We start from the raw sequence: 25,388 nt of genomic DNA, 5'->3' as shown, positions 1-25,388 counted from the left end.
TTATTTCACACATATTATGACAATACAAATGATCTATTATTAATGTTACATTTTGGATTTTATCGGAAGTGCAGGATGACAGCCCCACCTGGAATGGGGTATGTCTGGTGGGATTATAGGGGTAACAAGAGGTCCACTAAGTGGTTAATACTGGGGTGGATTGGGGGGATTGACATTAAACTGGTTGAACTGCGGATTATAGGCTGGCATCCCCACGGCCGTAGTCTGTGCCGTTACCAGGGTGAAGGGTTGTTTGCGCTTTTTAATTTCACGGGCAATCTGGCACCATGAGCACTGATAGCACCAGCACACCAAACAGCAGTCGTTACAAATCGATCCCTACAGGGAGAGGAAGAGCGGTATATCAGAACAGCACATGAATTAACACATTGATACAATTACACCCTGCCTGACTCTTCATGAGTTCTAAACAGACCACACATTCACTTAAAGTGGATATCCCCTATACCAAGTCCCAGGGGCTGGCAACAATACCTTGGCACAATTACCGATTACTGAGCCGCAGACCACACTTTCACTTAAAGCGGATATTCCCTATACCAAGTCCCAGGGGCTGGCAAAAATACCTTGGCACAATTACCGATTACTGAGCCGCAGACCACACTTTCACTTTAAGTGGATATCCCCTATACCAAGTCCCAGGGGCTGGCAACAATACCTCGGCACAATTACAGATTACTGAGCTGCCGGTGTAATTATTATATCTGGTTTTGGACATAATGTCACATACAGTAAATACTAATGTCTGGCTAAAACCAGGTATCTGCAGTGCATTAGTGTCTGCTATTAGGGTCCGATATGCAGCCGGAGCCCTCCCTTAATTCTCCAGTAGTAACTGCTATTAGACTGGCTATTTACTAAATGAGAATTTAGTTTCTCTGTCCGATGAGGAACATTGCAGGATAATTGCATTACTATGAAAATGGAACTAACCCTATGTGTACCAGTAGATTTAGGCGTTCCTTACGGCCAACTACCTTTATAATCGTTTATATAAAATACTCTAAAATGTATAATAAATCCCACTACTCCAGTCCTCAAGGCACGCCTTCCAGTCCAGGATGTAGGGATTACCCAGTTGTGTCACAGTTTTTTGTTTTTGTTTTTCTTCTAAAAACATCTTGACACAACTGGGTAATCCCTAAATCCTGGACTGGTCAGCGTGCCTTGAGGACTGGATTGGAAAGCACTGCCCTACTCTGTGATGTTGGTTTAATTATTTAGTGGCTACATAGAGCCCACACCATGGCAGCCCTTGGCCCTTGGAAGCTTTTTATGAACTTACATGAATCCGGTATCTCTCACGGGCTGCTGCTCGCATAGACAGAGAGATACAAGGAGTGGAACCGCTAATCCCAGTGTATCCAAGGCATCCAGCCTCCAATAGAGGAAGACACAAGCACTCCCCAAAATCATCAGACGTCTTACACTGGAAGCAGGGGAAGCACCAGAATGCACAGCAACCTAAAATGGAGATTCACAGAGTGAGACTCTACAAGGAAAATGTTGTATGTACTAATGTATAGGGGGAAAGCTACACCAGTTATAATCAATACTGCGGTTGGATAGAGCTATTTCACACTGGGCGGCGATACTCTGGAGTGACTGGAAGGAAGAAGCTGAGAGATAAAATACACAAAGAAAAGAGAAAGAGAGCCTCTTGAAGTGAGTGTTTGGGAGAGAGAGATATTGGGATGGAAAGACAGAGTAGGAGAGACGAAGACTTTGGGAGAAAGAAAGAGTTTGGGAGACAGGCATGGGATAGAATAGGGAAACAAGATGGAAAACATATGGAGTGAGACATAGGATAAAAGAGGTTGTGAGATAGACTCAACACGTACTGCCTGAAATCTGGTAGAAAGTAGAAAACAGTCTTCCAATTCCTACAGGATCGTACCTTAAAGGGTAAAAAAACTCAACAGATCCTCTACCAAATAGAGACTGGTGTAACAGACTTGTTCCCTCTCCGTTCGGTTGTCCATACCCCCTTATTTGTATCCCAAATGAAGATGAGTGTTCCCCTTTTTATACCCCCCGAACACTGACCACCCCTTGGCTTGTTAACTTCAAAAGAGTAATTAGCTCAAGTGCTTTCCCTAAGTGGCCGCCATTCATATAACCGAATACATGTGCTCTAGTGAATGGCGGCCATTTTGCCTCCTGAATGCAGGCAGTGGTACATGGTTGTCAAACGTGCGGAACTCTTTTCTGGTACGTGATCCCGTGAAACCTGGGGAAAACTGTACCGATGCCCGTCACGCTTCCAAACAAGTTAAGAGAACATTTGGAAAAAAGAACTACCGACTGGGTGGAGCATTCACTCCCTAAAAGTCAGGGGGAGAATTCGTTGGTGTTCTCACAGGAAGTCCTGAAAGTTGACAAGCCGTTGCCTCTTTTTCTCTGGAACTGTTTTGGGCTATCACCTCGTTCGGTCAGAACCCAAATAGCGATTCTGTTCTATCGAATGGTAGGGATGTGCATGGGCAAAAAATTTGGTTCAGCAATCCGGGACTTCGGCAATTCGGACCTTGGTGGTTCCGCACTTCGGTAGTTCGGGTCTACGGCAATTCCCTAACCCCTACCCCTAACTCTACCCATAACCCTTACCCCTAACCCCTAACCCTACCCCCAACCCCTAACCACCACAACCACTTACACATCTACGGTTAGGGGTACGGGTAAGGGTATGGTTATCGGTAGGGGTAGGGTTAATTTTGCATAATTTATCTTCCTCTCTTGTTTTGCCACTTTTCAGAAATCCGAAACACTTCGGCACTTTGGCTATTCGGTTCGGTTTGGCATTCCGAAATCCGTCACTTTGGCAAATCGTCAATTCGAACATTCGGAAGCATGTATTTCTTATATGGTTCCCTGTAACTGAGGGATAATTGAGTTACCAGTTTTGACTCAATTATTTCCCAGACACAGGACGCCTGGGAGTGGTTTGTGTTGTGTTGAATGGAGACCCCCTGCTGTGGATCTGAACATTAATAGCCAAGTGTGGCTAAATAAAGGGAGTTGTACTCCCAGAACTGTGTGTTGTTCAGTTACTGAGGAGGAGGAGAGTTATTGACTTCACAGCGCCTTGTTCCAGAGTTCTAGTTACCCCGGATTGTCAGGACTAGAGCTTCACTACAATTGGAAGATACAGAAACAATGGCAACCGAAAGAAACCTGACTGTATCAACAATGTGACAAAGGAGTCCTAGAGGATGACAAACACTTCTTATTACGTATATAATCATTATGTACATTAAAGATATTATGTATTATATGAACATGATAACATAATGCACTTTAAAATTGGATTTCTAATGAATTTCAGTATAATATTGAACCCTCCGAAGTTATATTATATTATATATAGTTCTCATCAAAGGTTACAAAGAATGGCACAATGAGTCCTATAATCCAATTTTTTTGTTTAATTTTTTTTATTGTAATTGTATGTAAATTTTTTTCAATTGAATACTCCAAACTGCAATTAGTGACTTGAACATAGGCATATATAAACGGCCATATACTATTAGAAGCCTCTGATGAAGTAGGGCAGCACCCTACGAAACGCGTAAGGCATATCACGCGATCTGTATAAGAGGAACATTTGCCGAGAAGCGACTGAACAGCGAGCATCCCTGACAACCCAGGATACCAGACCCAATAGCAACGTCATCCAGTAAGACCGGAGCTCACCTCTCAATGTGAGGTCGGAGGTGAAACGCAAGGTGACGCGCACGCCGCCAGGATACAGAGGGAACATCAGCTACCACAATCCTAATCCATCAGGTTCTGGATCACAGCTTTACTTGCTTGTTTCATTTTCTACATATTGGACTATATGCCAGCCTCTGATTTTGATCATTATTTTTAGATTTTGAACTATTTTCTATATTTTTTACTGAATAAACTGATCTGTTTTTAAAAGTCAAGTCACTCTTTTACTTTATACTTTGGCATTAAGATTTTATTTGGGCAATTAGTTCCCGGTACTAATATGCCCGGTCACAGTCTTTAAATACCTATTATACAGCTAAGGTTATTTAGGATATAAAGCCAGGACTCATAGATTACTTGGGACTTATTGTTTATTGTATATTCTACAATGTTAGTCTTATATTATATTTTATTCTGGACATTTTATCAATAGTCACATATATTATTCTGAATATTTCACTCATTTATCTATTTACTGTTTACTACTTGAATTTCATTTTACATCCATTTTTTTATTATCTGAATCTCATTCCACATCCAATTTATAGCTCCTGGATACTCACACTATGTTTTATGGTCTACTATTCTTATGTTTTATAGGATTTGGTGAATTCCTTCTTTTCCCGTTTTAGAGCTAATTTATTCATTGATTGTATTTATTCTGTCTCATTCCCTCTTATCTTTCTGTAATATTCATTCTGTGAATATCAGAATTGTGCCCCGTATTCTTATTACAGAGTTCATTCTCCATTGAGAGCCGTGAACTGTCCCTGCATCTAGCTCCAGCATTGAGGAACAAAATGAAAAATATTCTTCTGGGAGATGGTGAACTCATGGCAGACTATCAACTATAACCGAACGCCATATATTGACTCTATCACCGAGAGCCATATATAGACTCTATCACCGAGAGCCATATATTGACTCTATCACCGAGAGCCATATATTGACTCTATTACCAAGAGCCATATATTGACTCTATCACCGAGAGCCATATATCGACTCTATTACCGAGAGCCATATATTGACTCTATCACCGAGAGCCATATATTGACTCTATTACCAAGAGCCATATATTGACTCTATCACCGAGAGCCATATATAGACTCTATCACCGAGAGCCATATATTGACTCTATTACCAAGAGCCATATATTGACTCTATCACCGAGAGCCATATATCGACTCTATTACCGAGAGCCATATATTGACTCTATCACCGAGAGCCATATATTGACTCTATTACCAAGAGCCATATATTGACTCTATCACCGAGAGCCATATATCGACTCTATTACCGAGAGCCATATATTGACTCTATCACCGAGAGCCATATATCGACTCTATTACCGAGAGCCATATATCGACTCTATTACCGAGAGCCATATATTGACTCTATTACCGAGAGCCATATATCGACTCTATTACCAAGAGCCATATATTGACTCTATTACCGAGAGCCATATATTGACTCTATTACCGAGAGCCATATATTGACTATCACCGAGAGCCATATATCGACTATTACCGAGAGCCATATATCGACTCTATTACCGAGAGCCATATATCGACTCTATTACCGAGAGCCATATATTGAGACATGTACCATAACTCCTAAAATACTGACATCGTCATATTATATCACTTCTATATAAATCCTTACACAGACTGAGCACATAACATTCCCTTAAACAATTGGATTTAGCAACAGACAATCTGGTTGATTGTACGGGAAAGGAGAGACTCATCAGAAGGAAGATACAGAGAGAGATACCACAAGGAAGAAACAATTAAAAGAGACGTTGGAAGGAATCAAATAGGATAGAGAGACACAGAAGGGAGAGATTAGGAAAAAGAGAGACTAGTAGGAGGACAAGAAAATAATAGATTACAAAACAGACCCATGGGAAAGTGGGAAAAGTGAGAGAGAATGACACAGACAGGAAGAGATTGAGAGAGACAGACAGAGACACAAAATGAAGGGCTATCTGCCCCCTTACTGCCCAGGGCTCTCTGACCCCTGGGCTATCTGTCCCCCTTACTGCCCTGGGCTATCTGTCCCCCTTACTGCCCTGGGCTATCTGTCCCCCTTACTGCCCTGGGCTATCTGTCCCCCTTACTGCCCTGGGCTATCTGTCCCCCTTACTGCCCTGGGCTATCTGTCCCCCTTACTGCCCTGGGCTATCTGTCCCCCTTACTGCCCTGGGCTATCTGTCCCCCTTACTGCCCAGGGCTATCTGTCCCCCTTACTGCCCAGGGCTATCTGTCCCCCTTACTGCCCAGGGCTATCTGTCCCCCTTACTGCCCAGGGCTATCTGTCCCCCTTACTGCCCTGGGCTATCTGTCCCCCTTACTGCCCAGGGCTATCTGTCCCCCTTACTGCCCAGGGCTATCTGTCCCCCTTACTGCCCAGGGCTATCTGTCCCCCTTACTGCCTAGTGCTATCTGTCCCCCTTACTGCCTAGTGCTATCTACCCCCTGCCCACAGAGCTATCTGCCCTCTTGCTGCCCAGGGACATACTAAAAGGAATGACCGATTGGAATGCCCATAGACTTTAACAAGGCAGTGGAATGCCCATAGACAATAATGGAAGGAAAAGGAATGCCCATAGAGAATAATGGAAGGAAAAGGAATGCCCATAGAGAATAATGGAAGGAAAAGGAATGCCCATAGAGAATAATGGAAGGAAAAGGAATGCCCATAGAGAATAATGGAAGGAAAAGGAATGCCCATAGAGAATAATGGAAGGAAAAGGAATGCCCATAGAGAATAATGGAAGGAAAAGGAATGCCCATAGAGAATAATGGAAGGAAAAGGAATGCCCATAGAGAATAATGGGAACAAAATATTTCAATTAGAGACAAAACTATTAGACATATGAAAGAAATCTTTTGCTGGAATTTTACAATTGAGATTAGGTGGGATTATTAATATTTTCTATGGAATGACGAGGGTGAATGGCTAAAGAGAATGCCCACAGAGTATAATGGAAAGCAATGCATAAACTCATTCACAGGTAAATCCGTGTTACATAGCAAACTAACCTTTACCACAGGTGTTCCCCAAGTACAGCGGTTACATAGCATACTAACCTTTACCACAGGTGTTCCCCAAGGACAGCGATTACATAGCAAACTAACCTTTACCACAGGTGTTCCCCAAGTACAGCGATTACATAGCAAACTAACCTTTACCACAGGTGTTCCCCGAGTACAGCGGTTACATAGCAAACTAACCTTTACCACAGGTGTTCCCCAAGTACAGCGGTTACATAGCAAACTAACCTTTACCACAGGTGTTCCCCAAGTACAGCGGTTACATAGCATACTAACCTTTACCACATGTGTTCCCCAAGGACAGCGATTACATAGCAAACTAACCTTTACCACAGGTGTTCCCCAAGTAAAGCGATTACATAGCAAACTAACCTTTACCACAGGTGTTCCCCAAGTACAGCGATTACATAGCAAACTAACCTTTACCACAGGTGTTCCCCAAGTACAGCGATTACATAGCATACTAACCTTTACCACAGGTGCTCCCCAAGTACAGCGGTTACATAGCAAACTAACCTTTACCACAGGTGTTCCCCAAGTACAGCGATTAAATAGCAAACTAACCTTTACCACAGGTGTTCCCCAAGTACAGCGGTTACATAGCAAACTAACCTTTACCACAGGTGTTCCCCAAGTACAGCGATTACATAGCAAACTAACCTTTACCACAGATGTTCCCCAAGTACAGCGGTTACATAGCAAACTAACCTTTACCACAGGTGTTCCCCAAGTACAGCGGTTACATAGCAAACTAACCTTTACCACAGGTGTTCCTCAAGTACAGCGGTTACATAGCAAACTAACCTTTACCACATGTGTTCCCCAAGTACAGCGGATACATAGCTAACTAACCTTTACCACAGGTGTTCCCGAAGTACAACGGTTACATAGCAAACTAACCTTTACCACAGGTGTTCCCCAAGTACAGCGGTTACATCGCAAACTCACTTTTACCACAGGTGTTCCCCAAGTACAGCGGTTACATAGCAAACTAACCTTTACCACAGGTGTTCCCCAAGTACAGCGGTTACATAGCAAACTAACCTTTACCACAGGTGTTCCCCAAGTACAGCGGTTACATAGCAAACTAACCTTTACCACAGGTGTTCCCCAAGTACAGCGGTTACATAGCAAACTAACCTTTACCACAGGTGTTCCCCAAGTACAGCGATTAAATAGCAAACTAACCTTTACCACAGGTGTTCCCCAAGTACAGCGGTTACATAGCAAACTAACCTTTACCACAGGTGTTCCCCAAGTACAGCGGTTACATAGCAAACTAACCTTTACCACAGGTGTTCCCCAAGTACAGCGATTAAATAGCAAACTAACCTTTACCACAGGTGTTCCCCAAGTACAGCAGTTGCATAGCAAACTAACCTTTACCACAGGTGTTCCCCAAGTACAGCGATTACACTGCAAACTTACCTTTACCACAGGTGTTCCCCAATGACAGCGATTACATAGCAAACTAACCTTTACCACAGGTGTTCCCCAAGTACAGCGGTTACATAGCAAACTAACCTTTACCACAGGTGTTCCCCAAGTACAGCGATTAAATAGCAAACTAACCTTTACCACAGGTGTTCCCCAAGTACAGCGATTAAATAGCAAACTAACCTTTACCACAGGTGTTCCCCAAGTACAGCAGTTGCATAGCAAACTAACCTTTACCACAGGTGTTCCCCAAGTACAGCGATTACACTGCAAACTTACCTTTACCACAGGTGTTCCCCAATGACAGCGATTACATAGCAAACTAACCTTTACCACAGGTGTTCCCCAAGGACAGCGATTACATTGCAAACTAACCTTTACCACAGGTGTTCCCCAAGTACAGCGGTTACATAGCATACTAACCTTTACCACAGGTGTTCCCCAAGTACAGCGATTACATAGCAAACAAACCTTTACCACAGGTGTTCCCCAAGTACAGCGATTACATAGCAAACTAACCTTTACCACAGGTGTTCCCCAAGGACAGCGATTACACTGCAAACTTACCTTTACCACAGGTGTTCCCCAAGTACAACGATTACATAGCAAACTAACCTTTACCACAGGTGTTCCCCAAGTACAGCGATTACATAGCAAACAAACCTTTACCACAGGTGTTCCCCAAGTACAGTGATTACATAGCAAACTAACCTTTACCACAGGTGTTCCCCAAGTACAGCGGTTACATAGCAAACTAACCTTTACCACAGGTGTTCCCCAAGTACAGCGATTAAATAGCAAACTAACCTTTACCACAGGTGTTCCCCAAGTACAGCAGTTGCATAGCAAACTAACCTTTACCACAGGTGTTCCCCAAGTACAGCGATTACACTGCAAACTTACCTTTACCACAGGTGTTCCCCAATGACAGCGATTACATAGCAAACTAACCTTTACCACAGGTGTTCCCCAAGTACAGCGGTTACATAGCAAACTAACCTTTACCACAGGTGTTCCCCAAGTACAGCGATTAAATAGCAAACTAACCTTTACCACAGGTGTTCCCCAAGTACAGCGATTAAATAGCAAACTAACCTTTACCACAGGTGTTCCCCAAGTACAGCAGTTGCATAGCAAACTAACCTTTACCACAGGTGTTCCCCAAGTACAGCGATTACACTGCAAACTTACCTTTACCACAGGTGTTCCCCAATGACAGCGATTACATAGCAAACTAACCTTTACCACAGGTGTTCCCCAAGGACAGCGATTACATTGCAAACTAACCTTTACCACAGGTGTTCCCCAAGTACAGCGGTTACATAGCATACTAACCTTTACCACAGGTGTTCCCCAAGTACAGCGATTACATAGCAAACAAACCTTTACCACAGGTGTTCCCCAAGTACAGCGATTACATAGCAAACTAACCTTTACCACAGGTGTTCCCCAAGGACAGCGATTACACTGCAAACTTACCTTTACCACAGGTGTTCCCCAAGTACAACGATTACATAGCAAACTAACCTTTACCACAGGTGTTCCCCAAGTACAGCGATTACATAGCAAACAAACCTTTACCACAGGTGTTCCCCAAGTACAGTGATTACATAGCAAACAAACCTTTACCACAGGTGTTCCCCAAGTACAGCGGTTACATCGCAAACTAACTTTTACCACAGGTGTTCCCCAAGTACAGCGGTTACAACGCAAACTAACCTTTACCACAGGTGTTCCCCAAGTACAGCGGTTACAACGCAAACTAACCTTTACCACAGGTGTTCCCCAAGGACAGCGATTACATAGCATACTAACCTTTACCACAGGTGTTCACCAAGTACAGCGATTACATAGCAAACAAACCTTTACCACAGGTGTTCCCCAAGTACAGCGGTTACATAGCAAACTAACCTTTACCACAGGTGTTCCCCAAGTACAGCGGTTACAAAGCAAACTAACCTTTACCACAGGCTTTCCCCAAGTACAGCGGTTACATAGCAAACTAACCTTTACCACAGGTGTTCCCCAAGTACAGCGGTTACATAGCAAACTAACCTTTACCACAGGTGTTCCCCAAGTACAGCGATTACATAGCAAACTAACCTTTACCACAGGTGTTCCCCAAGTACAGCGATTACATAGCATACTAACCTTTACCACAGGTGCTCCCCAAGTACAGCGGTTACATCGCAAACTAACCTTTACCACAGGTGTTCCCCAAGGACAGCGATTACATAGCAAACTAACCTTTACCACAGGTGTTCCCCAAGTACAGCGATTACATAGCAAACGAACCTTTACCACAGGTGTTCCCCAAGTACAGCGGTTACATAGCAAACTAACCTTTACCACAGGTGTTCCCCAAGTACAGCGATTACATAGCAAACTAACCTTTACCACAGATGTTCCCCAAGTACAGCGGTTACATAGCAAACTAACCTTTACCACAGGTGTTCCCCAAGTACAGCGGTTACATAGCCAACTAACCTTTACCACAGGTGTTCCTCAAGTACAGCGGTTACATAGCAAACTAACCTTTACCACATGTGTTCCCCAAGTACAGCGGATACATAGCTAACTAACCTTTACCACAGGTGTTCCCGAAGTACAACGGTTACATAGCAAACTAACCTTTACCACAGGTGTTCCCCAAGTACAGCGGTTACATCGCAAACTCACTTTTACCACAGGTGTTCCCCAAGTACAGCGGTTACATAGCAAACTAACCTTTACCACAGGTGTTCCCCAAGTACAGCGGTTACATAGCAAACTAACCTTTACCACAGGTGTTCCCCAAGTACAGCGGTTACATAGCAAACTAACCTTTACCACAGGTGTTCCCCAAGTACAGCGGTTACATAGCAAACTAACCTTTACCACAGGTTTTCCCCAAGTACAGCGGTTACATAGCAAACTAACTGTGACAGATCCATCTGTATAGACTAGTATTGCTGGTTCGTCTGTTTGCTTTTATTTACGCTGGATTTCCTGTCCGTATGCCCCTGTTCGTGTGATTCTGGAATACCGATTGAAACTACCGAACGGACGGCCACCCAGGAGAGGAGTGTGCAGCTGGTTAACCTCTTGGCCCCAATTAGAACGTTGTGGTTAACCGCAGACACCTCTCCATTCCATTCGTACGGATGGTCGTCGTTCGTATGCCGACCACGAGACAGCGTCCATTTAGGGACACGAGGAAGATCAGCTGTGTTCTGTGCAAATCCTATGGAACTAAAAACGGACACTCTATCTACCGAACACCGCTGGAAGCTGCCGCCCGCCTTCTATTTCGTCGAGGCGTACGAACACCGGTCAGTTTGGGAATTTTGTAACCTTCGTATGGACTTTACCCAGATAGCCGTCCCATGGAGTCATTCGTATACCGAAGGACTGGTGAAAGACTTTGACTCCATGGCGATTGAACTAGGTACATCGGACCTGAGCACTATTCGGTAGAAATAAGCACTCAGATCCAGGCTATCTGGGGATACGTTACACGAACCATGTTTATTCGGTATTTCTGCAATTATGTATTTTACTTATTGTATTTTAAAATGGCGATTGTCTCTATCCTGGGAGATAATTTGGTTTCTTCCCAATTATCTCCGGGATAGAGAAGAAGGATTTATGGGTAAGATGGGAAGGGCTTATGTTGAAGCCACTGCGATTGGCTACTGTCCAATATGTTTTACAGTCTTCCACAAGGTCCCTTAGGGGAGTGTCCACCTTGTGGAGACCTGCATAAATACCGGGCAGGTAGCCCCCATTAAACACATTCCTGTTTGACCCTCAAGACGGAGCTTGGTCTCGTTTGTGGGGGAATTATTATTGGGACAGCGCTTTCGGTATTTCTAGCTGTGGAAGGAGTTCGACTGATTTGCTGATCGGGAGTTGCCGCGTTCGTATGCTCCGTTCGGGAGTTTGACGATCGGCTGGATGAAATCTGCATTTCTGGAGAAGGGGATTATTTACTAAACGGCGGCTTCAACTACCTGGCAGTGAGTGTCGTAACAATTGGTGGCAAGCGACGGGATGAATCCCACCGCCCAGAAGGCCAGCTACACATCCCAGGTTAGAAATGCATTATGAAGAATTAAGGCGTGCTACCCTTAAAGATATATTGGAACGCAGAGGACGATCAGCGAGTAATCTCAAGAAAAGAGAGATTATTGCCATAGTATTGGAAATGGATGCAGCACCGGGAATGGAGAGAGCTAATGTGCCTGTCATCCAGTGATTTAACACCCGAGGAGGTACAATTTAACCGGGCAGTCCAGATAAGGCTGGCACACTTTGGCCCCAACCCTGCAGCAGATATTGTGGTTCAAGTGCAAGCAGCAGTGGCAGCACAACAGGCGCTCCAGGGAAGAGGAGCTGCAGCAGCAGAGGTACCCCATAATAATATTGGACGGAGAAAGGTACCCTTTGCTGCATTTTGAAATTTTGTGGAAACAGAGGGAGAGATTGGTGGGTTCCTGGCTGATTTTGAAAGGCAGTGTGCCTTACACCAAGTACCCGCAGAGGAATGGGTCACCATCCTCTCTGGGAAGTTATCCAGCCAGGCCAGTGAGGCGTTTCGGGCCAACCCAGAGGAGGAAATCACCAGCTACCGGGCAGTAAAAGATGCCCTTTTGGCCAGGTACGCTGTGACACCCGAGGCGTACCGGCGGCGATTCCGGGACACCAACAAACAAGCTGGCGATTCCTATGTGGAGTGGGCATGCAGTGTACACCACACAGCAGCCCACTGGATGGCAGGGTTCCAAGCGGTAACTGGGGAAGAGGTGCTGCAAGTGTTTTTGTTGGAGCACTGCTTTGATCGTTTACCTGCAGGAGTCAGAGAGTGGGTTAGGGACCGCAAACCCGCTACCTTACCCGAAGCTGCTTGTCTGGCTGATGAGTACACAGATGCATGGAAGCTGGACCAGACAGCGACCAAGGTCCCTACCCGAGTGGAGTACAAGCCGACAGCACCTCCAACCACTACTGTATATCACCCCCCAGCGCAACGCACCCCCACAATGCCACCAGCGAACAATTATGTTCAGCCAGCCCGATTCAACGCCCGGGATTACTCACAACCTATCCAGTGCTATGGGTGCAAACAGTTGGGGCACAAGCGACCGGAGTGCCCATTGAACAATTCCAGCCAAGCCCAGTCATGGAGAAGACCAGCCGGCGGAAATCAGCAGCCACCCCAGCCTTTCGCTCACTGTCTTGAGCAGGAGGAATTTTGGGGTATACTACATGAGGCGGATCCAGTACAAGCAGCCCAGCAGGATAACCGTCAACAGCACAGGCAGACCATTAATCGGAATGGCAAAGTGGTCACTGGTCTGAGAGACACCGGAGCCACTATGACCCTGCTCCAAAAGAACCTAGTTTCGGAACACCAACACACTGGAAATACTGTGGCAGTGAGGGTAGCAGGAGGCGCCGTGTTCCGTCTACCTGTTGCCCGGTGTGGCGGTACCAGCCTTGCCACTGGGCATTGGAGAAGACTGATTGCCAGCCTCCTGCCATGTGACTATGGCCCCTGGGATGTATTGCCTGCTCTCCTGTACTGCTGAGGATTGCTACCATCTAGGTGGATTTGGCTATGGAGCTTGTGTAGTGCCCTCTGTTGGTAGCAACAGTAATATGCACTACCTGAATAGCAAGACTGGTAATTTGCATATTCGGGTAGATTTGCATATCGCTAATTCTGCATGCAGGAGAGACATTTGTGTTAATTATGGTCTTCCCCACCTATTTATAAATATGTAATTATGTTATAATAAGTCACTGAATGTTGCCTGCTATGATTTGACTGTTTGTAATTTTATTGAGTTTTCACAGCAATGTTAATGTTAAGACCAAATGGGCTAGTCCCAAGTAAAATAAAGTTTGAGTTAGTTCTACTTCACCCTCAATTTGGAGTCCTGTCTCTTATTGGGGGAATCTGCTACAAGGGATTGCTATGCTCTGCATATTCCCTTGCTATAATCACTCCTAAGCTCTTTTAAGAGCTCGTTCCTGCTTCGCTCTGGAAGGAAGAGAGGTTTGTCCTGCGGTGGTTGTGGTGTCGGCTAGAGTGCTTGGAATCCTCAAGAAGCGCTAGGAGCATCCATCAACGGAGGTACCCAGTTGGGGTGCCAGGCGATCCGTTACATTGGTGGCAAGCGGTGGGATGGCTTCCTAGCCTTGGAAAACCAGCACTACTTCAGAGATGGAAGGCCTTGCAGTATCTCCCTTTGACGCCAGGCTCCAGCAGCGACTACAGGATGTGATGCGCAGTATGGAGTATCCTATCCCAGAGGAAAGAGCGACAGAGTGGAGGGTGGCGCTTCGTACCGATCTCTGGAAGGAGGACATCGACGAAATTCGACCCTTCCGGTTTGAGGAAATCCTGACCACTAACCAGCGCCAAGCAGAACAACTAGAGCTGCGGATGCCATTATTGGGAAACCAGCCCTCAGAGGAATGGGTAAGCGAACTGGAGACGCTAGTTGAGACTGAGGTGTGGCTGGATGATTCCTATCGGGCCCTGCGGTGGCATGCTTACCACCTCTACCCATGGCTGATCAAGTACAAGTGTATTGAGGGGGAAGACTACGATGGCCCTGGTTTGTTGTGGGATACTATTGAAACTAGTCTCTGGTTCGGAGACACCGACATTGCTCGCTTCTGGTCCATCCGAGCTGAGCGGGCAGACAACTGGGACCTTGCGGAGATCGACGCCATTCAGCCAGATCTATCTTTTCTTGCCAACCGGGAGTGGGAACTAGAACAGGATTATGTTTGCCTATTCCAATGTATAACGCCGCCTGTCTCTGACATGATGGGGCTTATTGACTGTATGCCACCGGAAGCATTGAGTTTAGTTCCTCCTCCCCAGCAACCAAGCCTGTTATCAGGGGACCTTGGTACTGTACCACATACGTCCCAACCAGCACCAGAGATGGAAGGTCTTATTGACTTGTCCTGGGAAGACACCCAGCTGGCAGGTGGAGATTGGACCGAGGTCTCTCTACCGGCCCTACATGGATGCTGGGCAGTCGACCCAGATCCCCAGCGGCAGTATGTATCCCAGGGAGCTGAAGGTGCCGTCCTTCCTCCCCAGCGGCAGTGTGTGTCCTTAGGAGAGGAGACAGTTGGTCCCTCTTCCCAGCAGTCCAGTGAGTCTCAGGGAGCCGAAGGTGCAGTCCTTCCTCCCAAGCAGCAGTGTGTGTCCTTAGGAGAGGAGACAGTTGGTCCCTCTCCCCAGCAGTCCAGTGAGTCTCAGGGAGCCGAAGGTGCAGTCCTTCCTCCCCAGCGGCAGTGTGTGTTACAGGGAGCTGAAGGTGTCGTCCTTCCTCCCCAGCGGCAGTGTGTGTCATTAGGAGAGGAGACAGTTGGTCCCTCTCCCCAGCGGCTGAAAGTATGTATGGGAGAGGAGCTTGTTACCCCCTCTCCCCAGCGGCAGCTTAACCCACCAAGGGGAGACTGTAAGCTCCACAACAGTGCAGATGGGACCGTGGTCTCTGCACATGCACCACTAGGGGTAGGAACAGTCGGTCCTGTCCACCAGCAACAGGGCTGTTTAGCCAAAGGGGAGACAGTCGGTCTCCCCCTCCAGCAGCAGGGCTGTGTGTCCAAAGGGGAGACAGTCAGTCTCCCCCTCCAGCAGCAGGACTATGTAACCAAAGGGGAGACAGTCGGTCTCCCCCTCCAGCAGCAGCCCCAGATCCCGAGAGAGGAGCCTACCAACTCTTCTTTTCAGCATGGCTCAAACCAGGCTACTCCCGTGGTAGTGCTGGCACTCAGCAACCCACCAAGGCAGCCTATCAGTACCCCACACAGCCTTGGTGAGGCACCTGGACATGGACGAGCTAATCTTTTACCCAGGTGTAGTAACCATGTATTGTGGGTAGGCTGTATTACTGTTTGTGCTTCGTGGGTGGGTTGCTGGACTAACCAGGGCACTGACCGGCAGGAGGTCAGATACCCTGTTAGTCTGTTTGGAAAAGGGGAGAAATGTGGCGGTACCAGCCTTGCCACTGGGCATTGGAGAAGACTGATTGCCAGCCTCCTGCCATGTGACTATGGCCCCTGGGATGTATTGCCTGCTCTCCTGTACTGCTGAGGATTGCTACCATCTAGGTGGATTTGGCTATGGAGCTTGTGTAGTGCCCTCTGTTGGTAGCAACAGTAATATGCACTACCTGAATAGCAAGACTGGTAATTTGCATATTCGGGTAGATTTGCATATCGCTAATTCTGCATGCAGGAGAGACATTTGTGTTAATTATGGTCTTCCCCACCTATTTATAAATATGTAATTATGTTATAATAAGTCACTGAATGTTGCCTGCTATGATTTGACTGTTTGTAATTTTATTGAGTTTTCACAGCAATGTTAATGTTAAGACCAAATGGGCTAGTCCCAAGTAAAATAAAGTTTGAGTTAGTTCTACTTCACCCTCAATTTGGAGTCCTGTCTCTTATTGGGGGAATCTGCTACAAGGGATTGCTATGCTCTGCATATTCCCTTGCTATAATCACTCCTAAGCTCTTTTAAGAGCTCGTTCCTGCTTCGCTCTGGAAGGAAGAGAGGTTTGTCCTGCGGTGGTTGTGGTGTCGGCTAGAGTGCTTGGAATCCTCAAGAAGCGCTAGGAGCATCCATCAACGGAGGTACCCAGTTGGGGTGCCAGGCGATCCGTTACACCCGGGTTCATTTGGATTGGGGAGTGGACTCTGGACATGTGAATGTGGGGGTCATGAAAGACTTACCTGCCGATGTTTTGCTCGGGAATGACCTGGCCCCTTTGGTTTCTGCTTATGCTCCAATGGGACCTGCTGATGTCAACCCGCGCTCAGACCCGTGCTGCTGGAACCAGCCCACCTGCTGCTGAGACCCAGGTAAGACCCGCTTCCCCGACTGGTACCTTAGAGCAGACCCGCTTCCCCGACTGGTACCTTAGAGCAGACCCTTGTTAGCTGGGATTCCCCAGAGGAGTTTGGAAGGGAAACCCAGGCAGATCCGACTCTCCAGAAGTCTCTGGACAGGGCCGATACTGGAGAGGAAGGAGTAGATGGAGAGCGGTATGAGTGGGTGGGGGACAGGTTGTATAGGATCCCTAAGCCTCCCCAGAAAAGTGTTGCCCCTCCGCCGAATCGACAGCTGGTGGTGCCCGCAAAATACCGGCAGGAGATTCTACGGATAGGGCATGATGTTCCACTAGCTGGACATCTAGGGTCCCGCCGCACAGCCTATAGGATCATGCAGAACTTCTTTTGGCCATATTTTAATCAGGCTGTGCCGATATATTGTAGTACATGTGACACTTGTCAACGGGTAGGAAAGCGGGGGGACCACCCAAGAGCTAGGCTTATGTCTATGCCTATCATTGGGGAGCCCTTTGCCCGCATAGCCGTTGACATTGTGGGTCCACTGGCCAGGGCTAGTCCATCCGGTAAGAAATATATTCTCACCGTGGTGGACTATGCCACTCGCTATCCAGAGGCAGTAGCGCTGTCTAACATAGAGGCAGAGACAGTTGCTGATGCCCTGGTTAGGATTTTTACCAGGGTCGGGTTCCCTATGGAGATTCTCTCTGACCAGGGAACCCAATTTACCACTGTGCTCACCCAGCAAATGTGGAAGGTGTGCGGCATTAAACCGCTGCTTAGCTCACCTTATCATCCACAGACTAACGGTCTCTGCGAGCGATTTAATGGCACCCTCAAACAGATGTTGAGGACCTTTTCTGACACTTGCAGAGACTGGGAGCGATTCCTGCCTCATTTGTTGTTTTCATACAGAGAGGTGCCCCAGGAATCTACTGGGTTCTCCCCTTTGAGTTGCTGTATGGGAGAAGGGCCCGCGGACCCCTAGATCTCATTAGAGGCCACTGGGAGGGGACCTGGTGCCTGGTGCCTAAGAAAGATGGGACCACCCGGTTCTGTGTGGACTACAGGCGACTCAACGAGCGGACCACCACTGACGCCTACCCGATGCCCCGGGTAGACGAATTATTAGATCGCATTGCCAGGGGATGCTATCTGACCACCATAGACCTGTGTAAAGGCTACTGGCAGATTCCCCTGGCCGAGGATGCTATCCCCAAGTCGGCCTTCGTCACCCCATTTGGCTTGTACCAATTTAAGGTCATGCCATTCGGGATGAAGAATGCCCCGGCTACCTTCCAGCGTATGGTGGATAGACTTCTCGATGGATTCCAGGAATGTGCTTGTGCATACCTGGATGACATTGCGATCTACAGTGGGTCCTGGGAGGAACACCTGGTGCATGTAGGGGTAGTACTGGACAAAATTCGGGCCGCTGGCCTGACATTGAAGCCAGAAAAGTGCCATTTAGGCATGGCTGAAGTGCAATACCTGGGTCACAGAGTGGGGTGTGGGAGCCAGAGACCGGAGCCAGCCAATATAGAGGCAGTAGCCAACTGGCCCACACCTATCACTAAGACTCAGGTGTTAGCCTTTCTAGGGACAGCAGGGTACTATAGACGCTTTGTCCCCGACTACAGCACTTTTGCTAAACCCCTGACTGACCTGACAAAGAAAAATCTCCCTAAGCAGGTCCTGTGGTCTCCAGCTTGAGAAGCTGCGTTTCAAGCACTTAAACAGGCTCTTGTGCATGCCCCTGTCCTGGCTGCCCCAGTCCCTAGCAAACGTTTTCTCGTCCATACAGATGCTTCCATGTATGGACTGGGGGCTGTGCTGAGCCAGGTCGGGAAAGATGGAGGAGAGCACCCTGTCGCATATCTCAGTAGAAAGCTGTTACCCCGAGAAGTGAGTTATGCGGCAGTGGAGAAGGAGTGCCTGGCCCTGGTCTGGGCATTGAAAAAGTTAAGCCCTTATTTGTATGAACAGGAATTTTCCCTTGTGACGGACCACAATCCCCTTGTCTGGCTTAACCGGGTCTCAGGAGACAATGGTAGACTGCTGCGGTGGAGTTTAGCACTACAACCATATAACTTCACCATCAGCTACCGACCCGGTAAGCAGAACGGGAATGCAGATGGATTGTCTCGGCAAACGGACGTTCTTACCACCTCCTAGTCCGGTCATCCCCAAGTTGACCCGCCAAAGGGTCAAGCCGGGTCTGCCGGAGTGTCCCTCAAGGGGGGAGCTGTGTGACAGATCCATCTGTATAGACTAGTATTGCTGGTTCGTCTGTTTGCCTTTATTTACGCTGGATTTCCTGTCCGTATGCCCCTGTTCGTGTGATTCTGGAATACCGATTGAAACTACTGAACGGACGGCCACCCAGGAGAGAAGTGTGCTGCTGGTTAACCTCTTGGCCCCAATTAGAACGTTGTGGTTAACCGCAGACACCTCTCCATTCCATTCGTACGGATGGTCGTCGTTCGTATGCCGACCACGAGGCAGCGGCCATTTTGGGACACGAGGAAGATCAGCGGTGTTCTGTGCAAATCCTATGGAACTAAAAACGGACACTATCTACCGAACACCGCTGGAAGCTGCCGCCCGCCTTCTATTTCGTCGAGGCGTACGAACACCGGTCATTTTGGGAGTTTTGTAACCTTCGTATGGACTTTACCCAGATAGCAGCCGTCCCATGGAGTCATTCGTATACCGAAGGACTGGTGAAAGACTTTGACTCCATGGCGATTAAACTAGGTACATCGGATCTGAGCGCTATTCGGTAGAAATATGCACTCAGATCCAGGCTATCTGGGGATACGTTACACGAACCATGTTTATTCGGTATTTCTGCAATTATGTATTTTACTGTATTTTTCTTATTGTATTTTAAAATGGCGATTGTCTCTATCCTGGGAGATAATTAGGTTTCTTCCCAATAATCTCCGGAATAGAGAAGAAGGATTTATGGGTAAGATGGGAAGGGCTTATGTTGAAGCCACTGTGATTGGCTACTGTCCAATATGTTTTACAGTCTTCCACAAGGTCCCCTAGGGGAGTGTCCACCTTGTGGAGACCTGCATAAATACCGGGCAGGTAGCCCCCATTAAACACATTCCTGTTTGACCCTCAAGACGGAGCTTGGTCTCGTTTGCGGGGGAATTATTATTGGGACATTATTGGGATTATTATTGGGACAAAAAAGTTTTAGACAGTTCTACTTCACTCTCAATTTGAAGACCTGTCTCTTTTTGGGAGAAATCTGCTACAAGGGATTGCTATGCTCTGCATATTCCCTTGCTATAATCACTCTTAAGCTCTGTTAGGAGCTCGTTCCTGCTTCGCTCTGAAGGAGAGAGGTTTGTCCTGCAGTGGTTGTGGTGTTGGCTAGAGTGCTTGGAATTCTCAAGAAGCATTAGTAGCATCCATCAACGGAGGTACTCACTTGAGATGCCAGGTGACCCGTTACACAGCCATTCCCCAAGTCAGCCCCCAACCCCGTACGCATATCCCCCACTAGATATTCTAACCCTCCCCCAATTACAAGCCATACCTTCCACAACAGCCCAAACCCTCCTACTGCAGTCCATTCCTTCCCACTAAAACCCTGTCCCCCACTACAGCCCATTGTCACCTACTACAGCCCGCTAACAGTGCCTCTTCCAAGAGTAGGTTCTGGATCTGCTCCTGGTACTAATAAGCTATTTTGGGATACAGATGGCACTGATTAGCTATTTTGGGATACAGATGGCACTGATTAGCTATTTTGGGATACAGATGGCACTGATTAGCTATTTTGGGACACAGATGGTACTGATTAGATGTATAGGGACAGATATGGCACTGGGAACCTTTTTGGTGGAAAAGCTGGCACTGTAGTAAGTGGGTGACTCTATGGGCATTCTCTTTAGTCATTCACCCTTGTCATTCCATAGAAAACATTGATAATCCCACTTAATCTCAATTTTAAAAATTGACGCTGAGTATGCCAGTAAAACATTTACTCGATAAATGTCACGGTTCAGATTCCAAGTCACATATTGGTTCTCTTTATGGGCATTCCATTGTGTCATTCACCTGTCATTCCATAGAAAAGAGCTATAATCCCAGTTACTTTTAATTTTACAATCTGCTGCTGTATTTTGGGAACACCTGTGGTAAAGGTTAGTATGCTATGTAACCGCTGTACTTGGGGAACACCTGTGGGAAAGGTTAGTTTGCTATGTAACCGCTGTACTTGGGGAACACCTGTGGTAAAGGTTAGTTTGCTATGTAACCGCTGTACTTGGGGAACACCTGTGGTAAAGGTTAGTATGCTATGTAACCGCTGTACTTGGGGAACACCTGTGGTAAAGGTTAGTTTGCTATGTAACCGCTGTACTTGGGGAACACCTGTGGTAAAGGTTAGTATGCTATGTAACCGCTGTACTTGGGGAACACCTGTGGTAAAGGTTAGTTTGCTATGTAACCGCTGTACTTGGGGAACACCTGTGGTAAAGGTTAGTTTGCTATGTAACCGCTGTACTTGGGGAACACCTGTGGTAAAGGTTAGTTTGCTATGTAACCGCTGTACTTGGGGAACACCTGTGGTCAAGGTTAGTTTGCTATGTAACCGCTGTACTTGGGGAACACCTGTGGTCAAGGTTAGTTTGCTATGTAACCGCTGTACTTGGGGAACACCTGTGGTAAAGGTTAGTTTGCTATGTAATCGCTGTACTTGGGGAACACCTGTGGTCAAGGTTAGTTTGCTATGTAACCGCTGTACTTGGGGAACACCTGTGGTAAAGGTTAGTTTGCTATGTAATCGCTGTCCTTGGGGAACACCTGTGGTAAAGGTTAGTTTGCGATGTAACACAGATTTACCTGCAAATTAGATTATGCATTGCTTCCCATTATACTCTGTGGGCATTCTCTTTAGCCATTCACCCTCGTCATTACATAGAAAACATTAATAATCCCACCTAATCTCAATTTTAAAAATTGTCATTGAATCTGGAGAGTATTCCAGCAAAAGATTTATTTCATATGTCTAATAGTTTTGTCTTGCACCCTTGCTGCCCAGGGCTATCTGTCCCCTTTACTGCCCAGGGCTATCTGTCCCCCTTACTGCCCAGGGCTATCTGTCCCCCTTACTGCACAGGGCTATCTGCCCCCCTTACTTCCCAGAGCTATCTGTCCCCCTTACTTCCCAGGGCTATCTGCCCCCCTTACGGCCCAGGGCTATCTGCCCCCCTTACTGCCCAGGGCTATCTGTCCCCCTTACTGCCCAGGGCTATCTGCCCCCCTTACTGCCCAGAGCTATCTGTCCCCCTTACTGCCCAGGGCTATCGGTCCCCTTACTTCCCAGGGCTATCTGCCCCCCTTACTGCCCAGAGCTATCTGTCCCCCTTACTGCCCAGGGCTATCTGTCCCCCTTACTGCCCAGGGCTATCTGTCCCCCTTACTGCCCAGGGCTATCTGTCCCCCTTACTTCCCAGGGCTATCTGCCCCCTTACTGCCCAGGGCTATCTGTCCCCCTTACTGCCCAGGGCTATCTGTCCCCATTACTGCCCAGGGCTATCTGTCCCCCTTACTGCCCAGGGCTATCTGCACCCTTACTGCCATGGGCTACCTATCCCCTTACTGCCCATGGCTATCTGTCCCCCTTCTGCCCAGGGCTATCTGTCCCCCTTACTGCCCAGGGCTATCTGCCCAGAGCTATCTGTCCCCCTTACTGCCCTGGGCTATCTGCCCCCCTTACTGCCCAGGGCTATCTGTCCCCCTTACTGCCCAGGGCTCTCTGTCCCCCTTACTGCCCAGGGCTATCTGTCCCCCTTACTGCCGAGGGCTATCTGCCCCCCTTACTGCCCAGGGCTATCTGCCCCCCTTACTGCCCAGGGCTATCTGCCCCCTTACTGCCCAGGGCTATCTGTCCCCCTTACTGCCCAGGGCTATCTGTCCCCCTTACTGCCCAGAGCTATCTGTCCCCCTTACTGCCCAGGGCTATCGGTCCCCTTACTGCCCAGGGTTATCTGTCCCCCTTACTGCCCAGGGCTATCTGCCCCCCTTACTGCCCAGAGCTATCTGTCCCCCTTACTGCACAGGGCTATCTGCCCCCCTTACTGCCCAGGGCTATCTGTCCCCCTTACTGCCGAGGGCTATCTGTCCCCCTTACTGCCCAGGGCTATCTGTCCCCCTTACTGCCCAGGGCTATCTGTCCCCCTTACTGCCCAGGGCTATCTGTCCCCCTTACTTCCAAGGGCTATCTGCCCCCTTACTGCCCAGGGCTATCTGTCCCCCTTACTGCCCAGGGCTATCTGTCCCCCTTACTGCCCAGGGCTATCTGTCCCCCTTACTGCCCAGAGCTATCTGTCCCCCTTACTGCCCAGGGCTATCGGTCCCCTTACTGCCCAGGGTTATCTGTCCCCCTTACTGCCCAGGGCTATCTGCCCCCCTTACTGCCCAGAGCTATCTGTCCCCCTTACTGCCCAGGGCTATCTGTCCCCCTTACTGCCGAGGGCTATCTGTCCCCCTTACTGCCCAGGGCTATCTGTCCCCCTTACTGCCCAGGGCTATCTGTCCTCCTTACTTCCCAGGGCTATCTGCCCCCTTACTGCCCAGGGCTATCTGTCCCCCTTACTGCCCAGGGCTATCTGTCCCCCTTACTGCCCAGGGCTATCTGCACCCTTACTGCCATGGGCTACCTATCCCCTTACTGCCCAGGGCTATCTGTCCCCCTTCTGCCCAGGGCTATCTGTCCCCCTTACTGCCCAGGGCTATCTGCCCAGAGCTATCTGTCCCCCTTACTGCCCTGGGCTATCTGTCCCCCTTACTGCCGAGGGCTATCTGTCCCCCTTACTGCCGAGGGCTATCTGTCCCCCTTACTGCCCAGGGCTCTCTGTCCCCCTTACTGCCCAGGGCTATCTGCCCCCTTACTGCCCAGGGCTATCTGCCCCCTTACTGCCCAGGGCTATCTGCCCCCTTACTGCCCAGGACTATCCGCCCCCTTACTGCCCAGGGCTATCTGCCCCCTTACTGCCCTTGGGCTATCTGTCCCCCTTACTGCCCAGGGCTATCTGCCCCCTTACTGCCCAGGACTATCCGCCCCCTTACTGCCCGGTGCTATCTGCTCCCTGCCTGCTCAGGGCTATCTGCCCATTGCTCGTTTAGGGTTAGCTGCCCCCACTCAAGACTATCTGCCCATGTTCAGGGCTCTATAGTTGGGTTACGGTCAGTCACTTACAGATACTGCAGTCATCACAGCAATCACAGATCCCTGTGCTCCACTGGCCACCCTGGGCCATCATAACAGTCTGGGTGACAGCCATCGGCTGCACGGCCACTGGATTCCCTGGATACATTTTCTGCAAAAACCACAAAAAACATCAAAATATGTCCTTCCCCCAATAGTGTACCCCAAACATTCCCCACCTATATCTCTCACTATGTCTGCCTCTCACTCACTCCCCCTGTTTGTCTCCCACTACCCCCCGTAACTCCCCGTCTCTCACTAACTCCCTCTGTCCGTCTTTCACTGTCCTCCCCTTGTCTCTGTCTATGTCTCTCTATCACTATTCTCCCCTGTCTATGTTTCTCTATCACTTTTCTCCTCTGTCTATCACTATCTCCCCTGTCTGGCTCTCTATCACTATCTCCCCTGTCTGGCTCTCTATCACTACCTCCCCTGTCTGGCTCTCAATCACTACCTCCCCTGTCTGGCTCTCAATCACTATCTCCCATCTGTCTCTGTCTGTCCCTAACTCCTTCTATCAATGTCTGTAGCTGTGCTCCCTCTCGTGTACCTTCCTCTGTGACTCTCTCTGCCGTCTGTCAGTATATCACATCTCCTCACATCTCCTCACATCTTCTTTTGTTAGTGTAAAGAATCTGCCCCGACCGGTTTCACTTTTGTGCAATTGCACCTTGTGTTCACAGACTAAACAATGACCATTAAGCCATTATTATAGTGTACGATGCTATACACACGTCTCTCTGGTAACAGGACGCGTGGGTTACTGATGGACTGCTTTTCTAGAAAGTCTGAGGTCGGAATAGGGGGGGCTGAATCAGTGGTCCAATCTGGAAAACTGATTTACTGTTAAAATGACTACTTTAAAATACCATGCAGCATTAAAACACAGTTTATAAGGTTCCACGTCATCTCTTTACACTGCTTTCATCTCACATTCTGGGTGTAAAGTGAAGTTTTGTTACTATAAACACTTCGGCTTGTAACGGTTATTATCAGTGGTAATACCGGCTCCATCATCCACTGCATCAGCCATCATCTCCACCATCCATGGCAGAGCTCGA

The 25,388-nt window shown here is 47.9% G+C and overlaps 1 protein-coding gene across 1 annotated transcript; it reads right to left on the bottom strand.

Annotated features, from left to right (window-relative positions):
* On the bottom strand, positions 1-24,454 carry LOC134601570 (cornifelin homolog). Its single transcript, XM_063446092.1, has 3 exons — positions 24,319-24,454; positions 1,307-1,485; positions 1-339 (listed from the first exon to the last, which is right to left on the bottom strand). The coding sequence occupies exons 1-3, from the start codon at positions 24,434-24,436 to the stop codon at positions 145-147; spliced, it is 492 nt and encodes a 163-aa protein (XP_063302162.1). The 5' UTR covers positions 24,437-24,454; the 3' UTR covers positions 1-144.
* Positions 24,455-25,388: the final 934 nt, after the last annotated feature.

Source organism: Pelobates fuscus, chromosome 3, assembly GCF_036172605.1.
Source record: "Pelobates fuscus isolate aPelFus1 chromosome 3, aPelFus1.pri, whole genome shotgun sequence".
Taxonomy (NCBI): domain Eukaryota; kingdom Metazoa; phylum Chordata; class Amphibia; order Anura; family Pelobatidae; genus Pelobates; species Pelobates fuscus.
Note: the sequence above shows the minus strand (reverse complement) of the source record. Positions and strands in the feature narration are given on the sequence as shown.